Genomic DNA, 22,184 nt, shown 5'->3' on the forward strand with positions numbered 1-22,184 from the left:
AGAGGTTTCGGTCCCGGAATCATAGCCCACATATGCACAGGAAGGGAAGGCGTCGGCAACAGCTGTTGGAGGTCATGAGGGAACAGCTGTTTAGAAAACATGGCTCTGACTTCAGTCCCTCCCCCTCTCCGTATCTTCCTCCTGTTCCGCTGATCTGAAAAGTGAAAGTTGGAAGAGAAGTGACTGGTCTCTCAGACACGGTTGTCAGCTAAAGTACGGGCCACCTAGTGAAGTTCCAATTTCAGATAAACAAGCACTTTTTTAGTACAGTCCCCATATTGTATGGGACACACTTAATAATAGGTGTAAATGATGACTGGGATTAAAGCCTCCCTTTGAACCTTAGCACCGTTTACAACATAGTTATCAAGATTTATTCTAATTTAATTTTTCTCCATGATGTGGACAAGAGGGCACTTTTTAGATATCATGCAACCTTTTACATCACATACTAATTTTTTCTGTTTGCCCTTAATATGAATCTACTGCCTGCATGACATTTATTTGCCTTCCAGATTATACGTTCCCAGTAAGAATCCTGGATGTACAGTCACAGTCAATTTATCGAGGGGCATGGGCGTAGAAAAGGACACTCCCCCCCAGGTCTGAATTATGATCAGTACAGACATTTACTAACATCATCAAAACAGTGATTGGGTAGAGAAGAACATGCTATAAAGTGATTTCCCTTATTTTGCAAAGTTACCTCATTACATCTAGACAGTGTCTTTGCTCTTAGGCGATCAAGGTCTTTGAACTGCATCATGGGAATTCTGGTCACATAACAGCTGGGATGTCTGCTTCTTCCCTACTTGCATGTCCCTGTTCATTCCCCTGCATGTGATAAATCGGTCCCCGTCCTACCGATCTGATGGCGAGCACAGCCGTTATGCAGCTCACACAGTTGGGGAACTTGTTGCCATATTTCAAAATTAGTCATGAAATAATCTGACTAGCAATTTTAATTTTTTAATGCTTTCGAAATTATTTCTCTTGTCCTTCAATGATGGGCACAGCAATTTAATGACATTGAATGTATGAAGGGTTTGTCTTAGTAAATTTGTGTCAGAAAATGTTAAAACTGATTCCCCCACATACACACCAATATTATCATCTAGATCCAGAATTTAAAACTGTGTTTTGTTAAAACCCAGTGATTCAGTGAAACTCCCTCAGGCCAACCGTAGGGAGAGACTGGTCCAGAGCAGGTGGACTCTGGGTGGGGCTCCTTTAGCCTTCTAACCAGCCCATTGTAACGTATCCACACATTGTAACAGGAGCAGCTTGCTTTCATCTGATTTCCATACAGCCCTTCTTGGTAAAATTTCGTTTCAACAAATACTTATTTACCTTCTGTTATGTGTCAGCACTGCTCAATTTTGAAAGACAAAAATCTCCACGTCAAAAAAGTAAAATAAATGAAACTTTGACAAACACTTAGATCATGGACCTGGCCCATCAATCTTTTTCTAGAGAAGACACTCGTGACATAGGTACATTGCATTGTTTGCACAAGATGGAACAGCGGACAGAGCTGAAGCTACCAGTCAACAGCATTTTTGACTGTAGTCTACTCTGTTCAAAAGGACAGCCTATGTTAATATAGAAACTAGATACGTATGCTATAAATAGGAAAACTTTGGTGTGTTTAGCCATGTGTCATTGCTAATCAGTGAACCATATTTACTGCTATTAAATAATTCAAGAATTTATTTGGTAAAATCTTGGCTACATTTTTCTTGTCTAGTCCATTCCCCTGCATAGGCATTCCTAGGTTGGTCTACCTGTCAAAGGGGCATTAGGTTACCAAGGGAATGAAGGTTACTAATCAACTGATCTAAAAATGGGGCAATTACCCTGGATGGTCCAGGTGGGCCACGTGTAATCACAGGGGCCCTTAAGAGTGGAAGAGGCAGAAGAGAAGAAGCCAGAGGGAGGTGACCTCAGAAGAAATGCACATTTTACTCAGAGAGATGCCTCACTTTGAGGACAGACAAAAGGGGCAAGGAGCCTAGGACTGTGGGTAGACTAGAGGAGCTAGAAAAGGGTACTTCAGGCATTCTGTCATCGTTATGATTAGAAATGTAAATGGCAAATTATTTGGAAATTCAGCATTTATATTTCCAAGTAGGGAGTTCATTTCCTAACACCCCGTAAGGGTTTGTAGTGTCATTACACTTCCTCCTCCTGCTTCCCTCCCCCTCTGGCTTGCAATTTCCTCCCTAAGGAGGGAGTGGTGCTTCGACCACCCAGAAACCTCCAAGAGGCTTTTTCTTGCCTTAACGAGGAAAGTAATAGGAACTGTGCACAGGATGCAAGTTTTTCCTAGTTCAGACACAACCAATCCTTAGAAAGCCAGAAATATAGTACTTCAGTTTAACCAGCTTCAAGGACGTTAAAAAGCAGTAACAACAAGCTATAGAGAAAGCTCGTGGCTGCACCTCTGACACATGAAATTCGTCCTGTTTGCCCTCCTTGCCGTGCATTCCTGCTACTTCCCTTGTACGATCCTAACTTGTTGCTTGTTTTTAAGAAAACAGAAATGTCCTTGTGTATATTTCATTGAAGGACTCTTCTACACGAGTGCAGTAAATATGTGTAAATATGCTCACTATTTAGAAAAATGAGTAAATCTGAAAGTTTGCTTCTTGGGGGTTGGCCCTTCCTTGACAGAGACCCGCAAATCCAAATAATCAAGGTTTTGGGTTTGCACGGCAACATAGCTTATGGACACTTTCTCATGTTCATAGTTTCCCGTGATGCAGTCATGGATTGACAGACGATAATTAACTTGCAGTATGTCTGTTTGTGGTATGTGGTATCTGTATCACCGATGTCTTATATACAGATGCATTTTATGTCGGGAGTCCTGGAGGCTGAGTGGAAGGGCTGGGTTACAGTATTTTAAAGGTGGTGGAGGAAGGCTTAACTGAAGAGCCATTATTGGATGGATATAAGGGTCATGGGAATATTCATAGTGGAGGGAAGATCCAGGTAAAGTTACCGAAGCAGCTCCATGCCTGGCATCTTCAGCAAACCCCAGAGAGGCCCTTGTGGCCAAAGCAGAATGAGAAAACAGGAGGGATGGATTGGGATGGAGTCTGAGAGTCATGGAACGCCGTGCTGAGTGCGTAGTGGGACGCCATCCATTTAGAGACTTTTATTCTGAAGGGAGTAGAGGATATTTGCAGGTTTGGGCTGAAGAGAAGCAGTATCTCCCTTCCCTTGTGGAAGAATCACTGGCTGCCATATAGAGAATGGACTGTCCCCAGAGGAGAAGGAGGGAAGTCAGTCAGCACTCTTGTTGTAGCCCGGAGGCGCCAGGGGGAGGCTCAGATGGGTTAGTGGCGAGAGAAGTGGGGAGAAGTGGTCTGGTGCTGACCGTACTTGGAAGATTGGGGCTGCAGAAGGTCTAGATGGATGGGCACGTGGGTTTGAGAGAAAAAGAGGATTGAAGGAGGACTGCAGTTGTCACCAGGACCACGGGGAACACTGACTTGCTGTCACATGAGCCGGGAAGCCTACAAGAGCTTGCTCGGGAGGGAGGCCGGCAAGGGAGACCAGAGTGCACCTTTGAAGATGTTGTAGAGACTTATTAGGAATCTAAACAGAGTTGACCGGGGTAAGAAATAGGGTATATGAGTCTTGATTTTGGGAGGGAGGCACACGGGTGGCTGAACAGATTGAGGAGCTGTTGATAATTTGTAGCGAGCTCTGAGACTCTGTGAGATCCACAGGGGACAAAGATGACAGGTGTGCACACTGGGAGCTCCCGTGAACGAGGTCCTGGAGAGAGGGGACCTGTGAGAATCAAAACCTAAAACAAGAATCTATAGGGGCGCCTGGGTGGCTCAGTGGGTTAAAGCCTCTCCCTTTGGCTCAGGTCACGATCTCAGGGTCCTGGGATCAAGTCCCACATTGGGCTCTCTGCTCAGCAGGGAGTCTGCTTCCCCCTCTCTCTCCGCCTGCCTCTCTGCCTACTGTGATCTCTGTCTGTCAAATAAATAAATAAAATCTTTAAAAAACAACAAAAAACCAAGAATCTGTAGATTTGGGGATGTAGACAAGCATGAAGGAGAGGGAGGCAGCCGCTGCCTCCAGCCCTGCCAGTCGCTCAGAAGAAGAGGGAAAATTTATCTTTGATTTTATTTATGTGGTGGTCATGGCTGATTTCCATGGAGGGTTGAGGCAGAATCTGACTGAAAAGGTGGGAAAAGTTTAAGTAGGAAGGAAAAGAAGGGAATGGCAGACAGTGTACGTAGTTAATGCTTTGAAGGAGTTTGGCTGCAGAGGTCAACAAAGACACAGGTGAGGAGCTGTGTGCACAGCCTGACCCACGATGACGTTTGTCGTGGAACAGCCTGCAGAAGCGTGGCCTTAACCGGGAAGCATTCTCAATGGTGATGGTTTAAGAGACGCATCTTAGGGGCTTCTTACCCTCCCACACTCCATGTCATCTTGGCAGAAAAGAAAGGTCCCAGAGAAGCATGTCTGCATTCGATGGACCGCAAGTAGATTACATTTTAAAACAGAAATAATCGCACAAACTACCGTTGGGGCAGAATGGCACCATCTCCATCGACAGTGGGAGCTGGCCATGTACCTCAAAGCCAGAAGATGTGAAGAGATTCACGTATTAACGTTAAATAAAGAGACGGCAGTGCCAAAAGCTTAGGGAATAGTTCATCCCGAACTTGTGGGGTTTTTTTTTTCCCCTTTATGTATGTATGTTTAATGCTTCAGTAGTTCTCAAAACGAAATTCAAGGCCCCTTCGAGGCTAACCCAGATCACTTTTCTGTAAAACGAGATCCGTGGCAGTGTAGCCTCAATGTGCTGGTTAGAGATGCAGTTCTCCTGGTAAACACTCCGGTTTCTGATTTCACAGTTCTGTGGTGGGGTCCAGAAACACACATTTTTGAACATTCCCCAGGTGATTCTGATGCTGTTGGTCTGTGAGCCAACTGGAGGAAGGGAGAATGTGAGCGAAATTACAGGGTTTTTTAACATTTTTTTCCTACTGATAACACTGTTTTCAATATTAGCAGAAAAGAATCACTCCTTTGGGTGATACGCTTTTATAGACTAACAGAAGCTTTGTACCAGCAGAATGAATTTGGATCCACACTTCGGCTTAGTCTGGGACATAGTTATTGGAGTAATTGTGATGGCTGCGCCATTGCATTAACGGACCAAACCCCGCAGCTGGCTGCGATTGAATCTGAAGGCTCTGGGGGCTGGGTCCAGTTGACTTCAGATTGAAGATGTTGTAAATTGTTTGAGGGCTAAATAGTTCTGATCTTCCACTCATAATCCCGGTTATACTTATTATCTAGCTATAAAAGCTGAGAATGTCGGTGCACCTCGGTGGCTCAGTGGGTTAAAGCCTCTGCCTTCAGCTCAGGTCATAATCTCAGGGTCCTGGGATCAAGCCCCACATTGGGCTCTCTCTCTGCCTGCCTCTCTGCCAACTTGTGATCTCTGTCTGTCAAATAAATAGTCTTTTTTTTTTTAAAGATTTTATTTATTCATTTGACAGAGAGAAATCACAAGTAGATGGAGAGGCAGGCAGAGAGAGAGAGAGAGAGGAAAGCAGGCTCCCCGCCGAGCAGAGAGCCCAATGCGGGACTCGATCCCAGGACCCTGAGATCATGACCTGAGCCGAAGGCAGCGGCTTAACCCACTGAGCCACCCAGGCGCCCCTGTCAAATAAATAGTCTTAAAAAAAAAAGAATTTATAAAAAAAAAAAAAAGCTGAGAATGTTTTCATTATACTGTAGCATAAAATGGAACCTCCTTAGTTTTTATCAGCATAAGATTCTTTTTCTCCCTCTGGGCTCTTGAAAACATTTATAAACTAAGCTATAATTTTCTACATGTAGGAATTGTGACAATTGGAGAGGAAAAGAAAATTTGCACCGTCTCTGAGAACTTCCTGAGGATGTGTGAGTCCACTGAGGTAAATGTTTTTAAAGCTGTTTCTGTTGTCCAAATTTTAGCTTCATTTTCGTAGTTGAAAAAGACATAATTAAAACTCTATTGAATTTTCCCCTTTTCACCTAAGGAGCAATTGTACTTACAGTGATGTTACGCAGGGGGACTGGAGAATAAATATGAATTTCAATAAAAATTATAACCAATATATATTTTCTAGAAACTATCATGTTCACAAAAGTTGAACATTTTACTGTTACATTTTAAAAATGTAGCCTTACTTAGTTAAAATATTACTGAAGACCATCGTTACTAATGACGCTCTCATCTTTGTAGTAAAAGTATAGTAAAATGATGCAGTTGCAAAGACTTAATTTGCAGGAGAAAAGATACTGTAATGTTTTCAGATTGAGCTAAGGATGTATCAGTCCCTTAATGTAAGTGCACTTTTCTTAAAGATGTACGAAGTTCTTATTCGTAAGGCGGCAACAGTCCGGATCTCTCTTCTGCTTGTAACTCAATGCGTGTTTTGATTCTCTGCGGTTTCCTTTGCAGCTGAACATGACCTTCCACTTGTTCATTGTGGCGCTTGCTGGGGCTGGGGCCGCAGTCATTGCTATGGTAAGACCTTGTGCTCTGGGGCTTGGTTTTTCAATTTGAAGGACAAAGTGATTTACTTGTTGAGATGAGCTTTTATCCCCAAATCTGAAGTCCATAGGAATCCTATTTATTTTAATATCAGTTTAAAAAGGTGGGGTAGGGGGAACAGGGAACAAACAGTAGGCAAATAAGTAAGTGAAAAACAAAGCTTAACCTGAAAAAGTGTTATTGTTACACTAGAGGTAGTATTTGGGAAGCAGTTTAAGGATTAGAATACTCAGTCATATTGGTAACATTAACAAAAATAAGTAAATTCATCATGTCACAGATACTAGGTCCCTATTAACATAACAGACCGTCTCTGGACCATATAGGTCTGTATCAGTGTAATATTCTAGGTAATCTAATCAGTCCCTTAACTTCCTTTTCTCCTCCTGATTTAAGGACATAAAAAAGCCATATGGAGTCACTCATGGAAAAAAGGTTGATTTATTCTTCTTAACACAGATATCAATAGTTTCCTGCTATTTCTTTGATATCTATATTTGTTCAGAAATGCTAAGAACACGTTTTTCAAGTCAGGCTTTTACTGAGTTTTGAGGACCTACAATGTTCCAGTTTGTCTCTTCCTTGGTACAGTTTGCTCCTGGACGCCCAGAGACCAACAGCGGACAAACACTCAGAGCATCAGTGATAGTTTTCACAGCCAGCGTCTGCTGGTCCTTATTTTTGCATCGTAGTGTGCAAAGTAATAATACAAAAGTGAAGTGGTAGAGAGCTCTAGAATGCTCCCTGTAACCTCACAAATATAGCCAATTCAGTATGCAAAGATGATGAATTAATTTGAATCTATTTAATTCCTTCCCTTATGGTGCCAATACACTGAGTTTTCAGATATTTTGTTAATTTAGTATCATGCTCATTGCTCAGCATTTGAGATAGAGTGTATAAGCCTCTACATAAGAATTTTATTTCCAAATGAGGAACTTAATAAGATCATGGTGGCTAATTAATTGGAGGGGTCACAATAATACAATAAGCAAGGGCTCTATAGTCTCAGCCTAAAATCAGGTGCTAAGATACGCCCTGGAGAAACAGGTCATGTTCTGGGGATGATGGTTCAAGTTCCCATGGTCCCAAGCAGCACCCAGCCCGGCCGTGAGACAAGAGGAAAACATCTCTTCATACACACATTCCCGTGCAATGGGTAATTGTTAGGGACTTGTGCTTGTTCGGGCAGCACACTCTAGTGTATAAGAGGTCTAGCAAAGCACTTTTTGTAAAGAGAGAGGTGTGTGATAAAGCATGTGTTCATATTTGCTACGTGTGTGTGTGTAAAACTGTAAAAATGCATACCATTAGGCATACATTAGTAAAAAGTACTTGTGTAAATGAATAATATACTTAAATGTCCCCAGAAATGCTTACTCTGAAATGATTCTATTATCAAAAAGATCTTAAGATAATAGAAATTCAGATGCTATGTATTTCTTAAGGAATCTGTGCCTTGCATAAACTCAGATACTAAGTTATAAATAAATTTTATTTCAAACTATAAGAGTTTAGAATATTATTCTTAAGTACTAGCATCCTTTTGACTATCTAAATAAATGCATAGCATAAATTCCTTAAGAAATAAATAACATCTGACTACTGATTGACATCGGTATTTCCCACTCATTAGCTCTGATAGTGGTTACAATTTTAGGAGACAGGAGGAATATAACAATAGTTATTGCTTCTGCTCCTGGTACTAATACTAGTTCCAATAGTACTGATGTTTGCTCGTATTTCTTTAAGCCTTGCTCTGTTGAAACCACCGCCAAATGGTTAAGCACATAAATACATTCAGCAGTCATAATATAGCCATGTCACTAACCTCATCCCCAACTCCTTCGGCACTCAAAGTACACTACCATGATTACTTCTGTTTTAGAGATGAGAAAAATGAGATGAATCCTTCTCTAGCAAAATATTTAAAACGTCATCTAAAATTTAAGGCAAACATGGTAAGAATTTGTACGAAGACTAATGTAATCTACTCCATTTGATTTTTTTAAGGCATTAGAAAGTTCTGTAGACGCTAACAGAAGGGGTCTGCTTGGCTTTGTGCCAGGTTCTGGGGACCTCTGTCCACCTGCCAAGGGACAGTCAGAGCCTGGCAGCTGGTGTCCCCTAAGGCGAGAGGAAATGTCTGAACACGACTGCAAAGTGCCTATTTCTGAACTAGAAGGACGCTGAAGCTCTTTTCAGTATTTCACTCAGACATATTTAATAATAATTTAGGGTTATATATTTTCAGGAACCTTCAGGAAGGTTTCTATACATCTCAAAATATATTCATTCGTGGGCGCCTGGGTGGCTCAGTGGGTTAAGCCGCTGCCTTTGGCTCAGGTCATGATCTCAGAGTCCTGGGATCGAGTCCCGCTCTCTGCTCTCTCGAGTCTCGGGCTCTCTGCTCAGCGGAGAGCCTGCTTCCCTCTCTCTCTCTCTGCCTGCCTCTCCATCTACTTGTGATTTCTCTCTGTCAAATAAATAAATAAAATCTTTAAAAATATATATATATATTCATTCGTATGAAACGTATTTTGAGTATCCACTACTTGCCAAACACTCTCCGCAGCACTTAATGTCTTCTGAGCAATGCGGCACGGTCCCACGTGAACTTGGTCGTGTCTGTAGCCTCTGTTCAGTCCTCATGGATGTGGTGATGAAAGCTTCACCATGGAAGTGACAGGGGACAAGAGTACAGCTCACAGCTCTTGCTTGCGTGTGGCTTACGATTTCCACTACACAAAATGCAGAATTTCAGAGGAAACAGAACATTCTGAAAATTCTTACTGGTATTCTTCTTGGTCTGCATCGTTTCCCATATTGCTGTGTCAAAATTGTCATTTTTTTTTCTTACTGCCTGTTGACTACCTTCACATATCACAGCAGTCTCCATTTAGAATGGACTTTGTGTCCGTGATGTCAATCTGTCCTTTTCTAAAACCATCCTACCTCCTGTCTTTCAGTGTACTCTTGGCTAATCAGATTGTTAGTGTTCTATTTTATTAAATTACGGACAAAAATATTGTCCACCCTTTAGAACTCAGATCAAGTAAATAATTAACAATGTAGTTTCCCTTTCATATTCACCCGTCAAAAGCCGTCATTTGGAAAACTGCTTTGTCTCTCTCTATGGACCAGGAATGAGGTAAAGGGAGGAAAAACAAACAAGTGATCTCAGCTGAGTATCTTTCAAGTCCAAACAGGAACTTCATGACTTGAGTAACTATGCTACTCGAGATAGATCAGGAGCTTCCTTTGTAAGCATGCACTCTTCGGACTATTGCGAATGCATGCAAACCTACAGAATCCATATGGCACAGTACTTGCTCTCCTGTAGTTTGCAATCTAAAGGAAACTGCAAAATTCAGCTCATGGAAAATTAACTTGACAATTAAATCTGCAGATTTATTTTGGGGTTTCCATGATCCCTCCTTTCTGTTGCACAGCAGGCAATACCATAACCGCCCATTAATTCTAAGTTGTCTAGACTCAAACAGTGTAAGAGACCATTTTCTGTTAGGGACGGGAAAGCACAGATACAGGATCATGAGAATGTATATAGTATGTTGGTGTGGGTAGGTGAGGGCAAAATGAACAGGGAACATCACATAAAGATTAAGAATCAATCTTGGCTACTCCAGACTTGAAAAAGAAGGAGAGAAAGAGGTTCTGAAAGAAAGGGAGCGGAGAAGCTGCTGTCATGTAGTCAGAGACGGGAGAAGGAATAACAGATTTTTATTGTTCCTCTTACCGCAGAAGTTCTGCTTCCGTCTTATGAGTCACACAGCCTATAAGCATATAATGTGAACGTCTCTTTCCTTAGAGCAAGGTGTAATGAAGACGCTGAACAGCCTTCCAGTGTAAATTATTTCTGTCTTTGATCAGGTTCACTACCTTATGGTTCTGTCTGCCAACTGGGCTTACGTGAAAGATGCCTGCCGGATGCAGAAATACGAGGACATCAAGTCGAAGGAGGAACAAGAGCTTCACGACATCCACTCCACCCGCTCCAAAGAGCGGCTCAATGCATACACATAAATAAGTCCTTCCTGCCCCTCCCGCCATTCAGATGCATTGGTGTTTAATGAAGGGCCATCCAACCACCCAATCTTTGGAGAACTAAAACGGAAGTGCTTCTCATCAACGATGTGTAGGGTGACTTAGGAATCACCCGAACACCATTCCTTGCTGTTTAGCACTTCATTTCCTAATCGGTTAAATTGGTGTGATCAGATCTCTTCTACAAGCTCCTATCCAGCCTTTTCCTTTTTTTAAATTTCTCAAACTCATTACTAATGCTGTCAGATTGGAGATACTAACACTGTCAAATGCAGACATTTATTTGATTTTTTTTAACTGCTTCCCATGTGTTAATACAGAACACCTTTTGCATTATTTCTTATGTTTTGGAAAGAAAAATAGCTTTTTATACTTTTTAGTTTTGATTTCAGTAACTAGTTTAACTACAGGTAACCTTCAAAGGGACCATTGTACATTATGAACAATAGACAGAGACGGTATCGTTAACAACTCTTCTCGGAATCCGGAAATCCTGTCTGGAGATGAGCGGCCACGTTAGTACGGGCCCTGGTTCATGTTTTCATCGATCTAAGGTGCAATTTCTAAATTTGTAAGAGTAGGTTAAAAAAAAAAAAAGAAGTGCTTCTTATCTTTGTTAACATTGTATTTTTTTTTTCTTGATGTACTTAAAAGGTATTTCTCTCTGATTACTCATGTTTATGTTGTGAGCACGTAGAAACAGTGATGCTTATGCACGGCTAGTAGCCTTCTTGAGATTGCGACACCAGACTTACCTTTTAAAACTTAGTATAGAGACAATGTTAATGGAAATACTGTGAACTCTTGAAGAATGATCTCTTTGTGATTTAAGCAGCGGCTGGATTGGAACTTTTAATATGCTAATGTGGAACATTAATTACCTTTACGAAGGTGGTATATTAAGAAATAAGCACAGTAAACCCTCAGAAGTTGTTTTACCTACTTTAAAAGATTTTAACGGATTGCACCTCTGTAAACTATCCCTCCAATGTGTATGATATATTTGAAAAGGCTTCCATTAATATAATAGCTTTGCTTGCAGCCTTCCAATCTATGTTGGTTTACCTGTAGTGTTTTTTAAAGTGTGGTCAGAGGCCACTCTAGAATGTATCCCTTCCAAGTGTAGTGAGATACCTGTGTTTTTATTTGAAGTAAGTCATTTTAACCAAATGTTCATTCATAATCATTTATAAGAAGTACCTATATCAAAGGAATAAAAAAAAAAAAAAAACAATCAGTATTACTGGACCAAAATTGGTGTTTGTTTTAACCTTGACTCTTCTTTTGATTCTTTCTAATGCTACAAGAATGCTGTAAAGTGTCTTTTAAAATGATGTAGCCTGACAAGACATTTTTGTCAGTGTATAAAAATTAGGTAGTATTGTGCACTGATTTGACCATTGTGAAATCTTTTCTCAGTGTAAGTGCATTTCTAATAAAATTTATGAGTGAAACAATCTTTGTACAACGACTAGTCATGCATCATCCGTAATTTTACAAGTTCTTGTAGTAGGTAGCGGGGTATTACTAGGGTTATCTGTGGCATGATTATGCATTCTGTAGTATAATTTAATTAATTTGGGGTTTTGCTTCCTTTTTTTTACATGTAGATGATCTTACTGGTTCAACCTTTTTCTGATATATGCAGTATTACAGATATTGAGCAAAAGTATTAATGGGCTTCTTTAAATTCTATATTATAGTGTTTCAGTTCTGTGTCTTAACAGTTTGTGATGATTTTTAAAACTGTCTTTTAAACTTATGTAATGATGTTGATGCTTTCGGCTTTTTTTTTTTTTTCCTGGTATTAGAGTTTGTATTTTCACAAAGAGTGCTTTGTAGCAGGCATTACAATTAATCTGTTTTGTACATAAATGTGCCAACAGCTTGATGGTGGCGTTTTTGAAATGTAGAACAAAGTGCTTGCAAAATGTAATAAATACACTTGTGTACTTTGTGTACTTATTATTAGTTTCTGCAGTGTTTTTTTGTGGTTTTTTTTTTTTTGGTTTTGTTTTGTTTATTCCTCTTTCCTATGTGTGTGCACTCTTTCCAGATGCACTAGACGCTGTCTTTTTAGGATGCTTCTTAGCTCAGTTGAGCTGCCCTCAAGCTGAACTGAGAATTCTGTGTATGACACGCAGCATAGGGAGGCCAGGGAGCTGGGGAGAGGGCAAAGGTGTGAAGGTTTGGAGGTCATTTAATTTAGCAAAATGATAACAATTCCCGACTTAATGCTATTCCCTTGCCTAATTTCTGTTGTTTTGTGTTTTCTTTAGAGCTTCCTAAACTAGTAGAGAAACAAAAAAGACTAATTCAATTCAGAAAGAAAAATGCTTTCTTGGTTCGCTTCGAAATTTCAAGGTGAGAACACTTAACGTGAAAAATACATATATTTTCCATACTCTTTGTTTGAGTTGTAATTTCTTCTGGCCAAACTAGAAGTGATGGTGGTTTAAAAATAATAAAACAGTGATCAATAAAAATCTTAATTTTCACTAGGCCTAAGTAATTGTATTAGTCTTCAATTATTTATGTATTATTTTAAGTAAGTAATATAAGTGCCTGACATTTTCAGGTTACAAATATCTACAGTAATTATAAGCAGATCTGGACAAAATATCTTATGTTTTAAGAAGTCACTTTTGAGAGAATCCCATTCTTAAATAAGAATTTAATTATTAATAGCTTAATTATTAGTAAATAATGTTATTCTTTTTAGTGTTTATGAACTCTTCACATAGCAACAAGAAAATAAAGAATTATATGTTGAAGATTATCAATGTGAACAAAAATTTCACAAGAGAATATTTTTCAAAGAAGCCGATCATTGTAAGATAATTATATTTTTAGAAAACTTAAAAGTCCATTTCTGTTTGTAAAAATACACGTTTATCTTTAAAGCAAGTAATTTCCCTTTGGGAATTTTTTCTCTCCTAGCTTTGTGGAGAAATAAATTGACACATAAGCCTTTTGGGAACTATAAAGCTAATGTGAAGACTGAGGACATTACTCACTTTGAGAAGAAATTGTGTGTCAGCCAGCTCTGATGTGGGTGTAATCAGTTTACTTCCTCATGTGAAAACGTAGAAATAGCAGATTCTGGCCTATTCACTCAAAGATCAAGTAAACTTGACTTTTGTGTTATTTTTGCCTTTTAGACAAAAGAGAAAGATATCATTTAAAAGTGTATTTCACTTAAGTCACGCTTCACTTAAGTTTACATACGCTGAGCATGGTGGGACTTGAATTAAGCTCTCGTACCTTGAGAACACTCTGGTCATTTCCTGCGAGGTTTTCAGGTATCGAATCATCTGAAGTTCCTGAAGGCAAGTCTATAAAAACATGCTAGCGAGCTCGCATGTGAACCTCTTCCTATTGGCTTACGTAAGCCGCGGACCTTGAGTTTCTTCTCGCAAAAGTAAATTTACTTCTTGGATCATTTAGATTCTTTTGCCCTTTCCCACAAAAATCCAACATTGAAAGTAATTGAAAAGAATGTAGAAAATGCGTTAAGTTGAAATAATGCAATAAATTGATAAAATTTGTAAGTTGATAAAATTAAAATGCAATAAATTGAAAAGAATGTAGAAAATGCAATACGTTGAAGTGTTAAGTTCAGTATTAAATGAATCACTGAAATACATAAAATATTCAATGAAAAAATACCAAAATGAAATAAAATTTACCTAAGCTGCTGTATTTCTAACCTGTGGAAACCCCCATAGAAGGAAACACCAAGCAAAAGAAAACAAACGATGGAGGAATACAAAATAGGAAAGAGAAGAGATCCAGGTAATCCTGCTATTAGGCTTGGAATAAAGGGGAAAAAGAAAAGTCCAGAGTTAATGGAAGATATAAATTGCAGTGGGGAGGGAGGCATTTTAAAAAAAGAAGTAAAAATTACAAAAACCAAAGATGACAGACACCAAGAAGAAACAGCCTGCAAAAAAAATTTTTTTTAAGTTTTTTAAGTGAAAAAACAGCTGAGACCACAGCTTTTCTTCAGCATTGTCTGCCCTAACTCCATGTACTTGAGCAAACACTCTGGCCTCCACGTCTTGCAAGATAGAACTCACTTTCCACCCGCAACAGCCCAGGACCCGGCACTACAGGTGCTGGTCTCATGAAGTTGCCCAACATCACTGATCGGATCAGAAAATGGGAACGATGTCTGGGTGTGTTAAAAGTGGTGTAATCTGTTGGCTTCTTTCTTGTTTCAACAATTATTTTTGTCTCCTGGGGGCCACCCTGATGGGGACGGTGGTGTCCCACGACAGATCCAACCCTGTGAGTCAACCCCTCTGACCCATTTCATGTAGATTGCAAGGGGCCATGATCCAAGAAGTGCCTGGAAGGCTGGAGCTGGGTGCATCTGTGTTTGTCACATAGGATACTACTGGGTGTAGGTAAGCCCCAGATTTCTTCTTTCCATCTGTGTTTGTCACATAGGATGCTACTGGGTGTAGGTAAGCCCCAGATTTCTTTGATGGACTTTTCTGGCATATCTAGAAAGTACTGATACTCTTTTCTCAGAAGGATTTACAAAGTTTCACAAAGAACATTCTCATTTCAACATTCCTTTGTTAGTTGATAGGGCAGAGAAGGTTAATTTACGGCATCCGGTAAAAATACACATGACTTACTTCTGGGCTTTCAATTAAGGAGCATTTAGAATTGGCAAGTTCCTTGGTTTCTTAAGATCTTTTTAAATGTTTTTATCACTGTCATTGATTAATCTCTGTAAGAAATCTGTTAATCCCTTGAAACCTTATGTATCACACCTATTACAATCTTGTCAATTAATCTGTGAAAGATATAATGGCAGCCTAGCCCTTCACCAGATAGAAGGAGAGGGTTTGCAGAAACGAGAAATGGATTTTAAGGAATTATGACATCATTTAAAGAAAGATTTAATAATCCAGCAGATTACTTTAACACAAACTGAAAGTGCTGCCCCTTCCAAACCTCCCATTCACCTTCCCATCGAACAATAGTACACCACTACCACACAGTACAGCACAAAGCTCTCCAGCCTTTGAGAGAATAAGCTACCCTCACTTTTCTCTCCGTAGACTGTATTAACAACGATTCCTGTGTTACATCATCTTCCTTAGTAGTAGTGAGTAGCATGGGGTCAGGTCTTCAAGAGACAAAGCAATGTCCTGCCTGAGAACGGAATGATAACAAGCCAGCAGTCTTCCTGAATTATGCCTTCCTGGTCTTACAATAGTTACACTTTCCAAGCCCCCTGAATCATACAGTCAGTAATACACCCAGTAGATTGGAGACAATGATGTGACAAATGCAAATGATACAAAAGTCGTGTTGTAAACATATAGAGTTTTACAGTATTTATACAAGTCAACACTATTAATTTTAAGATTTTTCCCCCCTAATTTCTTAATTTCCACTACCTAACATCCAAGATCATCAGGTAATCCCTACCTTTCCGCAGATAGAGTATCTATTGATTTATATAAAAAGTATAAACTTAGTGCTTGAAGTAACAAGTGTGCACTAAGCCAAGTGGAGACTTCAGATGTTAACGTATCACTTGACAAAGCACTTACAGGGTCGGTGCTTATTTTCTGCGTGCGCTCTGCCCCCTTCCATGCACTCTAAAACTCATAATTTTCCAATAACTGTACACCATGTATATCTTAAATTGTATGCATTCCACTTCCGGCTTCTGTTTGCTGCTTTTCCTGCTCACTCACTGCGCTGGGACCATGTATCCATTGATCTTGTTGTTCCCCTTATGTCCTCGGGCTTTCTGGTAGCTAGCTTATGTGACACGGTCCCTCCTTGCAATCACTCCCTTGGCAAGTCCTCATCCCCACTGACCATGTGTTTTCCTTAAACTCTCACAGTGAAGTGCCACGCTGGTTTAATTCACCTTTCTGTCCGCCTTTGAACCCGTGTCCCTAACATGGCTGAAGAGAACCACACCCCGCCCAATCTCACTCATGTTAAGATGCGCCCTCAGGGCTGTCAGTAAATCGACTCCATTTTCCCTAGAACAAGGGTTGGTAACTTTCGGTCAAAGATCACATAGTGAATCTTGTAGGTTTTATGGGCCATTCGGTCTTGGTTTTGTTGCAGCTTCTTATCTCTGATATTGTGGTGCGAGAACACCAATTGGAGTATGTAAGTAAGTGGTCATAGCTGTGCTGCAGAACAGCTTTGTTTCCAGAAACAGATGGTTCCCCGTAGTTAGCCCGAGGGCCAGAGTTCGCTGATCCTGCTCTCTAAGCTTTATTCTGTTTCCCCAGGTGGTTACCGTAACATAGCTTTCTCGTATCAGACTTCTCATCAAACACTTTATTTCAATCCAGACTTAGGAACTGCTTCCTGTATCAGAGGGAGACGTGAGAGATACCCAGAAGAACATACCCATAATTTCCCATCACTAGTAGATCTGCACTAATATGTATAATGTCTACTTTTTCTCTTTTTAATGTGGATGAATTACTCATTGCTCAGGCCAAACACACTTGATGTATTCAAGATCCCGTATCGTCTGCCCACTTCAGGGGAGGCATCCCTCCGGCAAATTTTCCCTCTCTTCAGCCTCCCCTGAATCACCCATTTTTCACTCTCTAACGGCTCACCCCAGTCATGAGGCAAGCAGACAACAGTAACAAAAACCAAACACCGTCTCTTGACTCTTCTTCTTCCTATATCCAGCCTATTTCTCTGTTCTCCTTTATGGCTTATCTCTATGAAAGAGATGTGCAGTCCCCTCCAATTACTCCCCTGTCGTTTTCTCTTAACCCCCTTACACGTGTCCCTTGAACTCAACACCCTGTGGAAATTAGTCTTGTCAGAGGAACACATGTCATCCGGATTGTGAAATCAATTCCAGTGCCCTGTTCGCAAGTATCCATTCACTTTCTATTGAATATTTATTGAGACCACTCTACAGCCACGGGGATGTAGCAGAGGATTAAAGGTAAAAAATCTTTGTCCTTTTGTGATTTATCCTCTGATTCAGGGAAACAGACACTAATAAAAGTAAATCATTCCGATATAAAGTATTTTTTTTAAAGATTGTATTTATTTATTTGACAGAGATCACAAGTAGGCAGAGAGGCAGGCAGAGAGAGAGGAGGAAGCAGGCTCCCCGCTGAGCAGAGATCCCGGTGCGGGACTCGATCCCAGGACCCTGAGAGCATGACCTGAGCCGAAGACAGAGGCTTACCCCACTGAGCCACCCAGGCGCCCCCCGATATAAAGTATTCTTGAGATGAGAGACGCTATGGAGAATAATAAATTAGGTAACATACTCAGGGGATGTTACAAGGTAGGGCTGGGGTGGAGAATCTTCAGAAGTTTCATTAAAAAGATAACATTTGAGGGGTGCCTGGATGGCTCAGTGGGTTAAGCCTCTGCCTTCGGCTCAAGCCATGATCTCAGGGTTCTGGGATCAAGCCCCGCTTTGGGCTTTCTGTTCTGCAGGGACCCTGCTTCCCTTCCTCTCTCTCTCTGCCTACTTGTGATCTCTGTCTGTCAAACAAATAAATGAAATCTTTAAAAAGAAAAAAAAAGATAGCATTTGAGTTAAGACACGAAAGAGTTAAGAAAGTTGTGTAGCTATCTGGGAAGGAACATTCTGAGCAAATGGAATAGTTGGGAAAACACTGTTACTGGAGGTAGAAATGAAACCAGGGAGGATGAGCAAAGGGAAAATAATTAAGTGAGGGGATGAGGGAACAAATTGCTTAGGGCCTTGCAAGACTCTGGCTACTTCTTACTGAACTTGGAAGCAGTATTTGACACAGTTGGTCATTCCCTCCAACTTGATGTGCATTCTTCAAGTGGATTTCAGGAGGCTCCTGCTCATAGTTTTCCTACCAGCTCCCTGGATCTGCCTTTTTAATGTTCTTTGTCATTCTTCCTCAGCTGTATAATCTTCTAATACTGTAATCCTGTCCCCATGTCTCAGTAAACAACCTCTAATCTCATGATGAGAAATACCTTCTAAAAACTGATGGCTTGAAATTTATCTTTTCAGTCCAGAATCTTCCTCTGAAATCCAGACTCATTCATCCTAGGGTATCGACATGTTGCCCAGGCTATCTAACAGACCCCTCAGATTTAACAGGTGCCCAGTTACAGGGCTGGTCTTGTCTCAAGAAGCTGTACCTCCTCCGCTTCAGGAAAAAAGTCCATACTTCGGTTTCCTTAGACCCAAATACTAGACTCCATTCTTGACTCTCTCTCTCTCATGCTCCCTAGGAGTTATACCTTCCAAATATATCTAGAAGAAGACCTTCCTGACTTCCACTAATCAAGAGACTGGGTTTTGTTGTTGTTGTTGTTGTTGTTGTTGTTGTTTTGCACTGATTATTCCAAGACATTACTGACTGGTACCCCTGCTTCCATCCCGTTCCTTCCCTTTCCAACCTTCTCTGCTCATCCCAGCAGTGCAAATATCCCCTTAAAAATGAAGGCAAATCAGGTCACGAACTTGCATCCATCCCTTGAAAGCTCTGGGTACCTTAGGAGACTGCCATCGATTCAGGGTTTCCGGGAGGTGGGGTCCCTTCGTGCTCCCTCCCTCTAGCTGTTCTTGGCGGGATTTGGTTCTTAGTAGGCTGTGCTCTGACACCTCACCTCTGCCCAGGAGGCTGAGGGAACTTCCAAGGTATTGGAAGCCCCTGGTCTTTGTTGGGATGGTAAGTATAGTTTGTCAAAACGCACGAACCTGTACACTCACATCCATGAGCTTCCTTTGATGTACATTGTGAATCGTGATGATACCTCAACAATCAGATTAAACGTGGGTGCCTGGGTGGCTCAGTGGGTTAAAGCCTCTGCCTTCGGCTCAGGTCATGATCTCAGGGTCCTGGGATCAAGCCCCGCATCGGGCTCTCTGCTCAATGGGGACCCTGCTTCCTCCTCTCTGTCTCTGCCTGCCTCTCTGCCTACTTGTGATCTCTCTCTCTGTCAAATAAATAAATAAAATCTTAAAAAAAAAAAAACCCAATCAGTTTAAACAAAATTAAAATCAGAAGAAGAAACAGAGAGAAAGTTAAGAGCAGCTTTCTGCGTTCAGATCTTGTTTCCATCGTTGTGATCTTGGAGAAGGTAGCAGTCTCTTTTTGTTTGTTTGCACATCTGTAAAACTGAAATTAGGATAATAAGGGTACCTACTTCATCAATTTTGCATAGTAATACATGTGAGGTCACTGGCAGATGGTGAGATCATTACATTACTCAGTGTCTCTGATAGCAAATAATGTCAACTTGATCATTGGATTTGGGGGCTGAGATGGACTTTATTGGTCATTTGTTAATTTCTTATTTATAAATAAATAGGCTCAGAGACATTGGATGACTTGCCCTAGAACATATAATAATTTATCTAGCCACCTCATACTCTATCTCAGGCTTTCTGTTAGGATTCAACTGAGTGAAGCGTAGCAGAAGTGGGAAGCACCATGCTTCATGTCCCGGATTTCTGCAGGACTTTGGGCTGAGTGTGTCACCGTGAACATGACGTCCCCGTAAAAAAATTAAAGGCACAGTATAACTAAGTATATTAAACCGATAACAGCTTGTTTCATATTATAACTATTTTCATCGACATCTGCCCAAATGACAATTTTTGCTATTTACCATTTTCCCATCGTGTTCATGAGAAAGGGGAATCTATGTTTATAATCTTATGCTAAAAAGCAAAACAGTTGGCCTTCTATCATAGGCTTTTTTGTAAAACCAGTGTTTTAAATTAGTCATAGTTAAAATGGCAAAATTTTTACCAAAAAAAATAGAATATCTGTGTTTGAATGAAAGATTTCCTTATGTGGTACTTTTAATAATAATATTCTGTGAAGGAGTTTGCTGATGATTACAGCTGGTTGTGGCTGATTAATCTATAAGTGATTACGTACCAGAGGGATATCTTTTTAACTGTTTATAAATAGTATTTCGTATTTCAGCCCTTAGATTAAAAAATATCATAAAGGCATAGGAAGAGTCTTGTGTCTTGTACCGAAACCCTTGTGTACTTAGGGATCTCATAATTTCAGATTTTTATTAATAGAGAAATAGCTTAAACCTCAAACATTTCCAGTGATGAGCATATTGAGATAAAAATATGAGTTAATGCATAATCAGATGTGAATGTAACATAATTTTAAATAGGAACGTCTTTTCTTTTTCTTTTTTTTTTTAAATAAATTACATGGTTTAGGGTCACACACTTTTTTTTCCCTAAGATTTTTTATGTATTTATTTAACAGAGATCACAAGTAGGCAGTGAGGCAGGCAGAGAGAGAGGGGGAAGCAGGCTCCCCACCAAGCAGTGAGCCCGATGTGGGGCTCCATTCCAGGATCCTGAGATCATGACCTGAGTCGAAGGGAGAGGCTTAACCCACTGAGTCACCCAGGCATGCTGGGAACTTTTTTTTTTTTTTAACCTTTTTTTATTCTTTGTACTTCAACATACCACTGAAGAGCCACTCTCAGAACGCAGAGACACAGTGGGCATGTGACTATCCTTTTTGTTGAAGTAAGCCCATGCTCTCTTCTGGTCATTTTAGTACAGTAGCTCAACCTATATGATCAGTTACACATAGGTATATGTATTTCCATACTGTCATAATATCTACAGCTTTAATAACCCTTTCAAAGGTCCTGAGACATTTTTATCACCTTTTTTGTAATTATCTTCTAGAATTTATATCCTAGGAAACTGACACTAGTGTCTTTCAATGACCTGTCTTAGGGTAACTTTGTAACTGATTTGAGAATGCAAACCTTAGGCAGCAGGTTAATACACTATTTTATTGTATTTCTATGTGTACCTCATTATTTTCAATTCAAATTTTGCTTGAAAGAAAGTTTACTGTGGCTGGTGAAGTTTCTTTGATGTACATTATAGCAGCTACTTGAAGAATGGAAAACCAACCTGAATGGTGTGCTTTTGGTATAAGCTCACCATTTGACATAAAATATTTTCCCTTAGTAACAGTAAATAAATTACCTAGGGAAGGGATTAGGTCTATGGTTCATAACACCAGAGCTATTTGGACATATGTCTTATTTGGTAGAACTTTACCTTGGCCAAGGACAATAGGTCATGAAGGAATATTTGTCTACAAGCTTTCTGAAAGTATGTTGACTTGCCTATTTGGCTTTTAAATATGTTTACTTATTTAATGAGGAGTGTGGCCCATCAAAACTGTTCAGTTTGTGTACATCTTGATTTTTGTTTTATAGCTTTAGAGAAGCCTCTCTATTTGAAGAATTCTATGACAGATTTCACCTTCAATTATATTAAAGAAAATCTCTATGAAGAGGAGAGGGTCCCCAGATACCAGAGGGTCCCCAGATGTCAATATATATGTATATATACATATATATATAAAATACAATGTTATATTATATATATGTAGTAAAGATATATCTATGGCTTTCCATTGCCTATCTAGCTTTGTAAAATGATACTGTAAAAATTCTGTCAATTTTCTCCCAACAGTTGAGTTTATTCTCAATTGTGATGAGGAAAACAGACACAGCTGTCTTTGGA

General features: G+C 40.1%; 1 protein-coding gene across 4 annotated transcripts in view; it reads left to right on the forward strand.

Annotated features, from left to right (window-relative positions):
* Positions 1-12,611, forward strand: part of GPM6A (glycoprotein M6A) — a 342,679-nt gene extending 330,068 nt beyond the window's left edge. For all 4 annotated transcript variants that reach the window (XM_082715847.1, XM_082715849.1, XM_082715848.1 and 1 more), the window contains exons 5-7: positions 5,881-5,957; positions 6,488-6,553; positions 10,472-12,611. In XM_082715847.1, the coding sequence (XP_082571973.1) occupies positions 5,881-5,957; positions 6,488-6,553; positions 10,472-10,624 (296 nt within the window). In that variant the 3' untranslated portion in view covers positions 10,625-12,611. The remainder of the gene's footprint in view (positions 1-5,880; positions 5,958-6,487; positions 6,554-10,471) is intronic.
* Positions 12,612-22,184: the final 9,573 nt, after the last annotated feature.

This window comes from Mustela nivalis, assembly GCF_964662115.1.
Source record: "Mustela nivalis genome assembly, chromosome: 20".
In the NCBI taxonomy this organism is placed as follows: Eukaryota; Metazoa; Chordata; class Mammalia; order Carnivora; family Mustelidae; genus Mustela; species Mustela nivalis.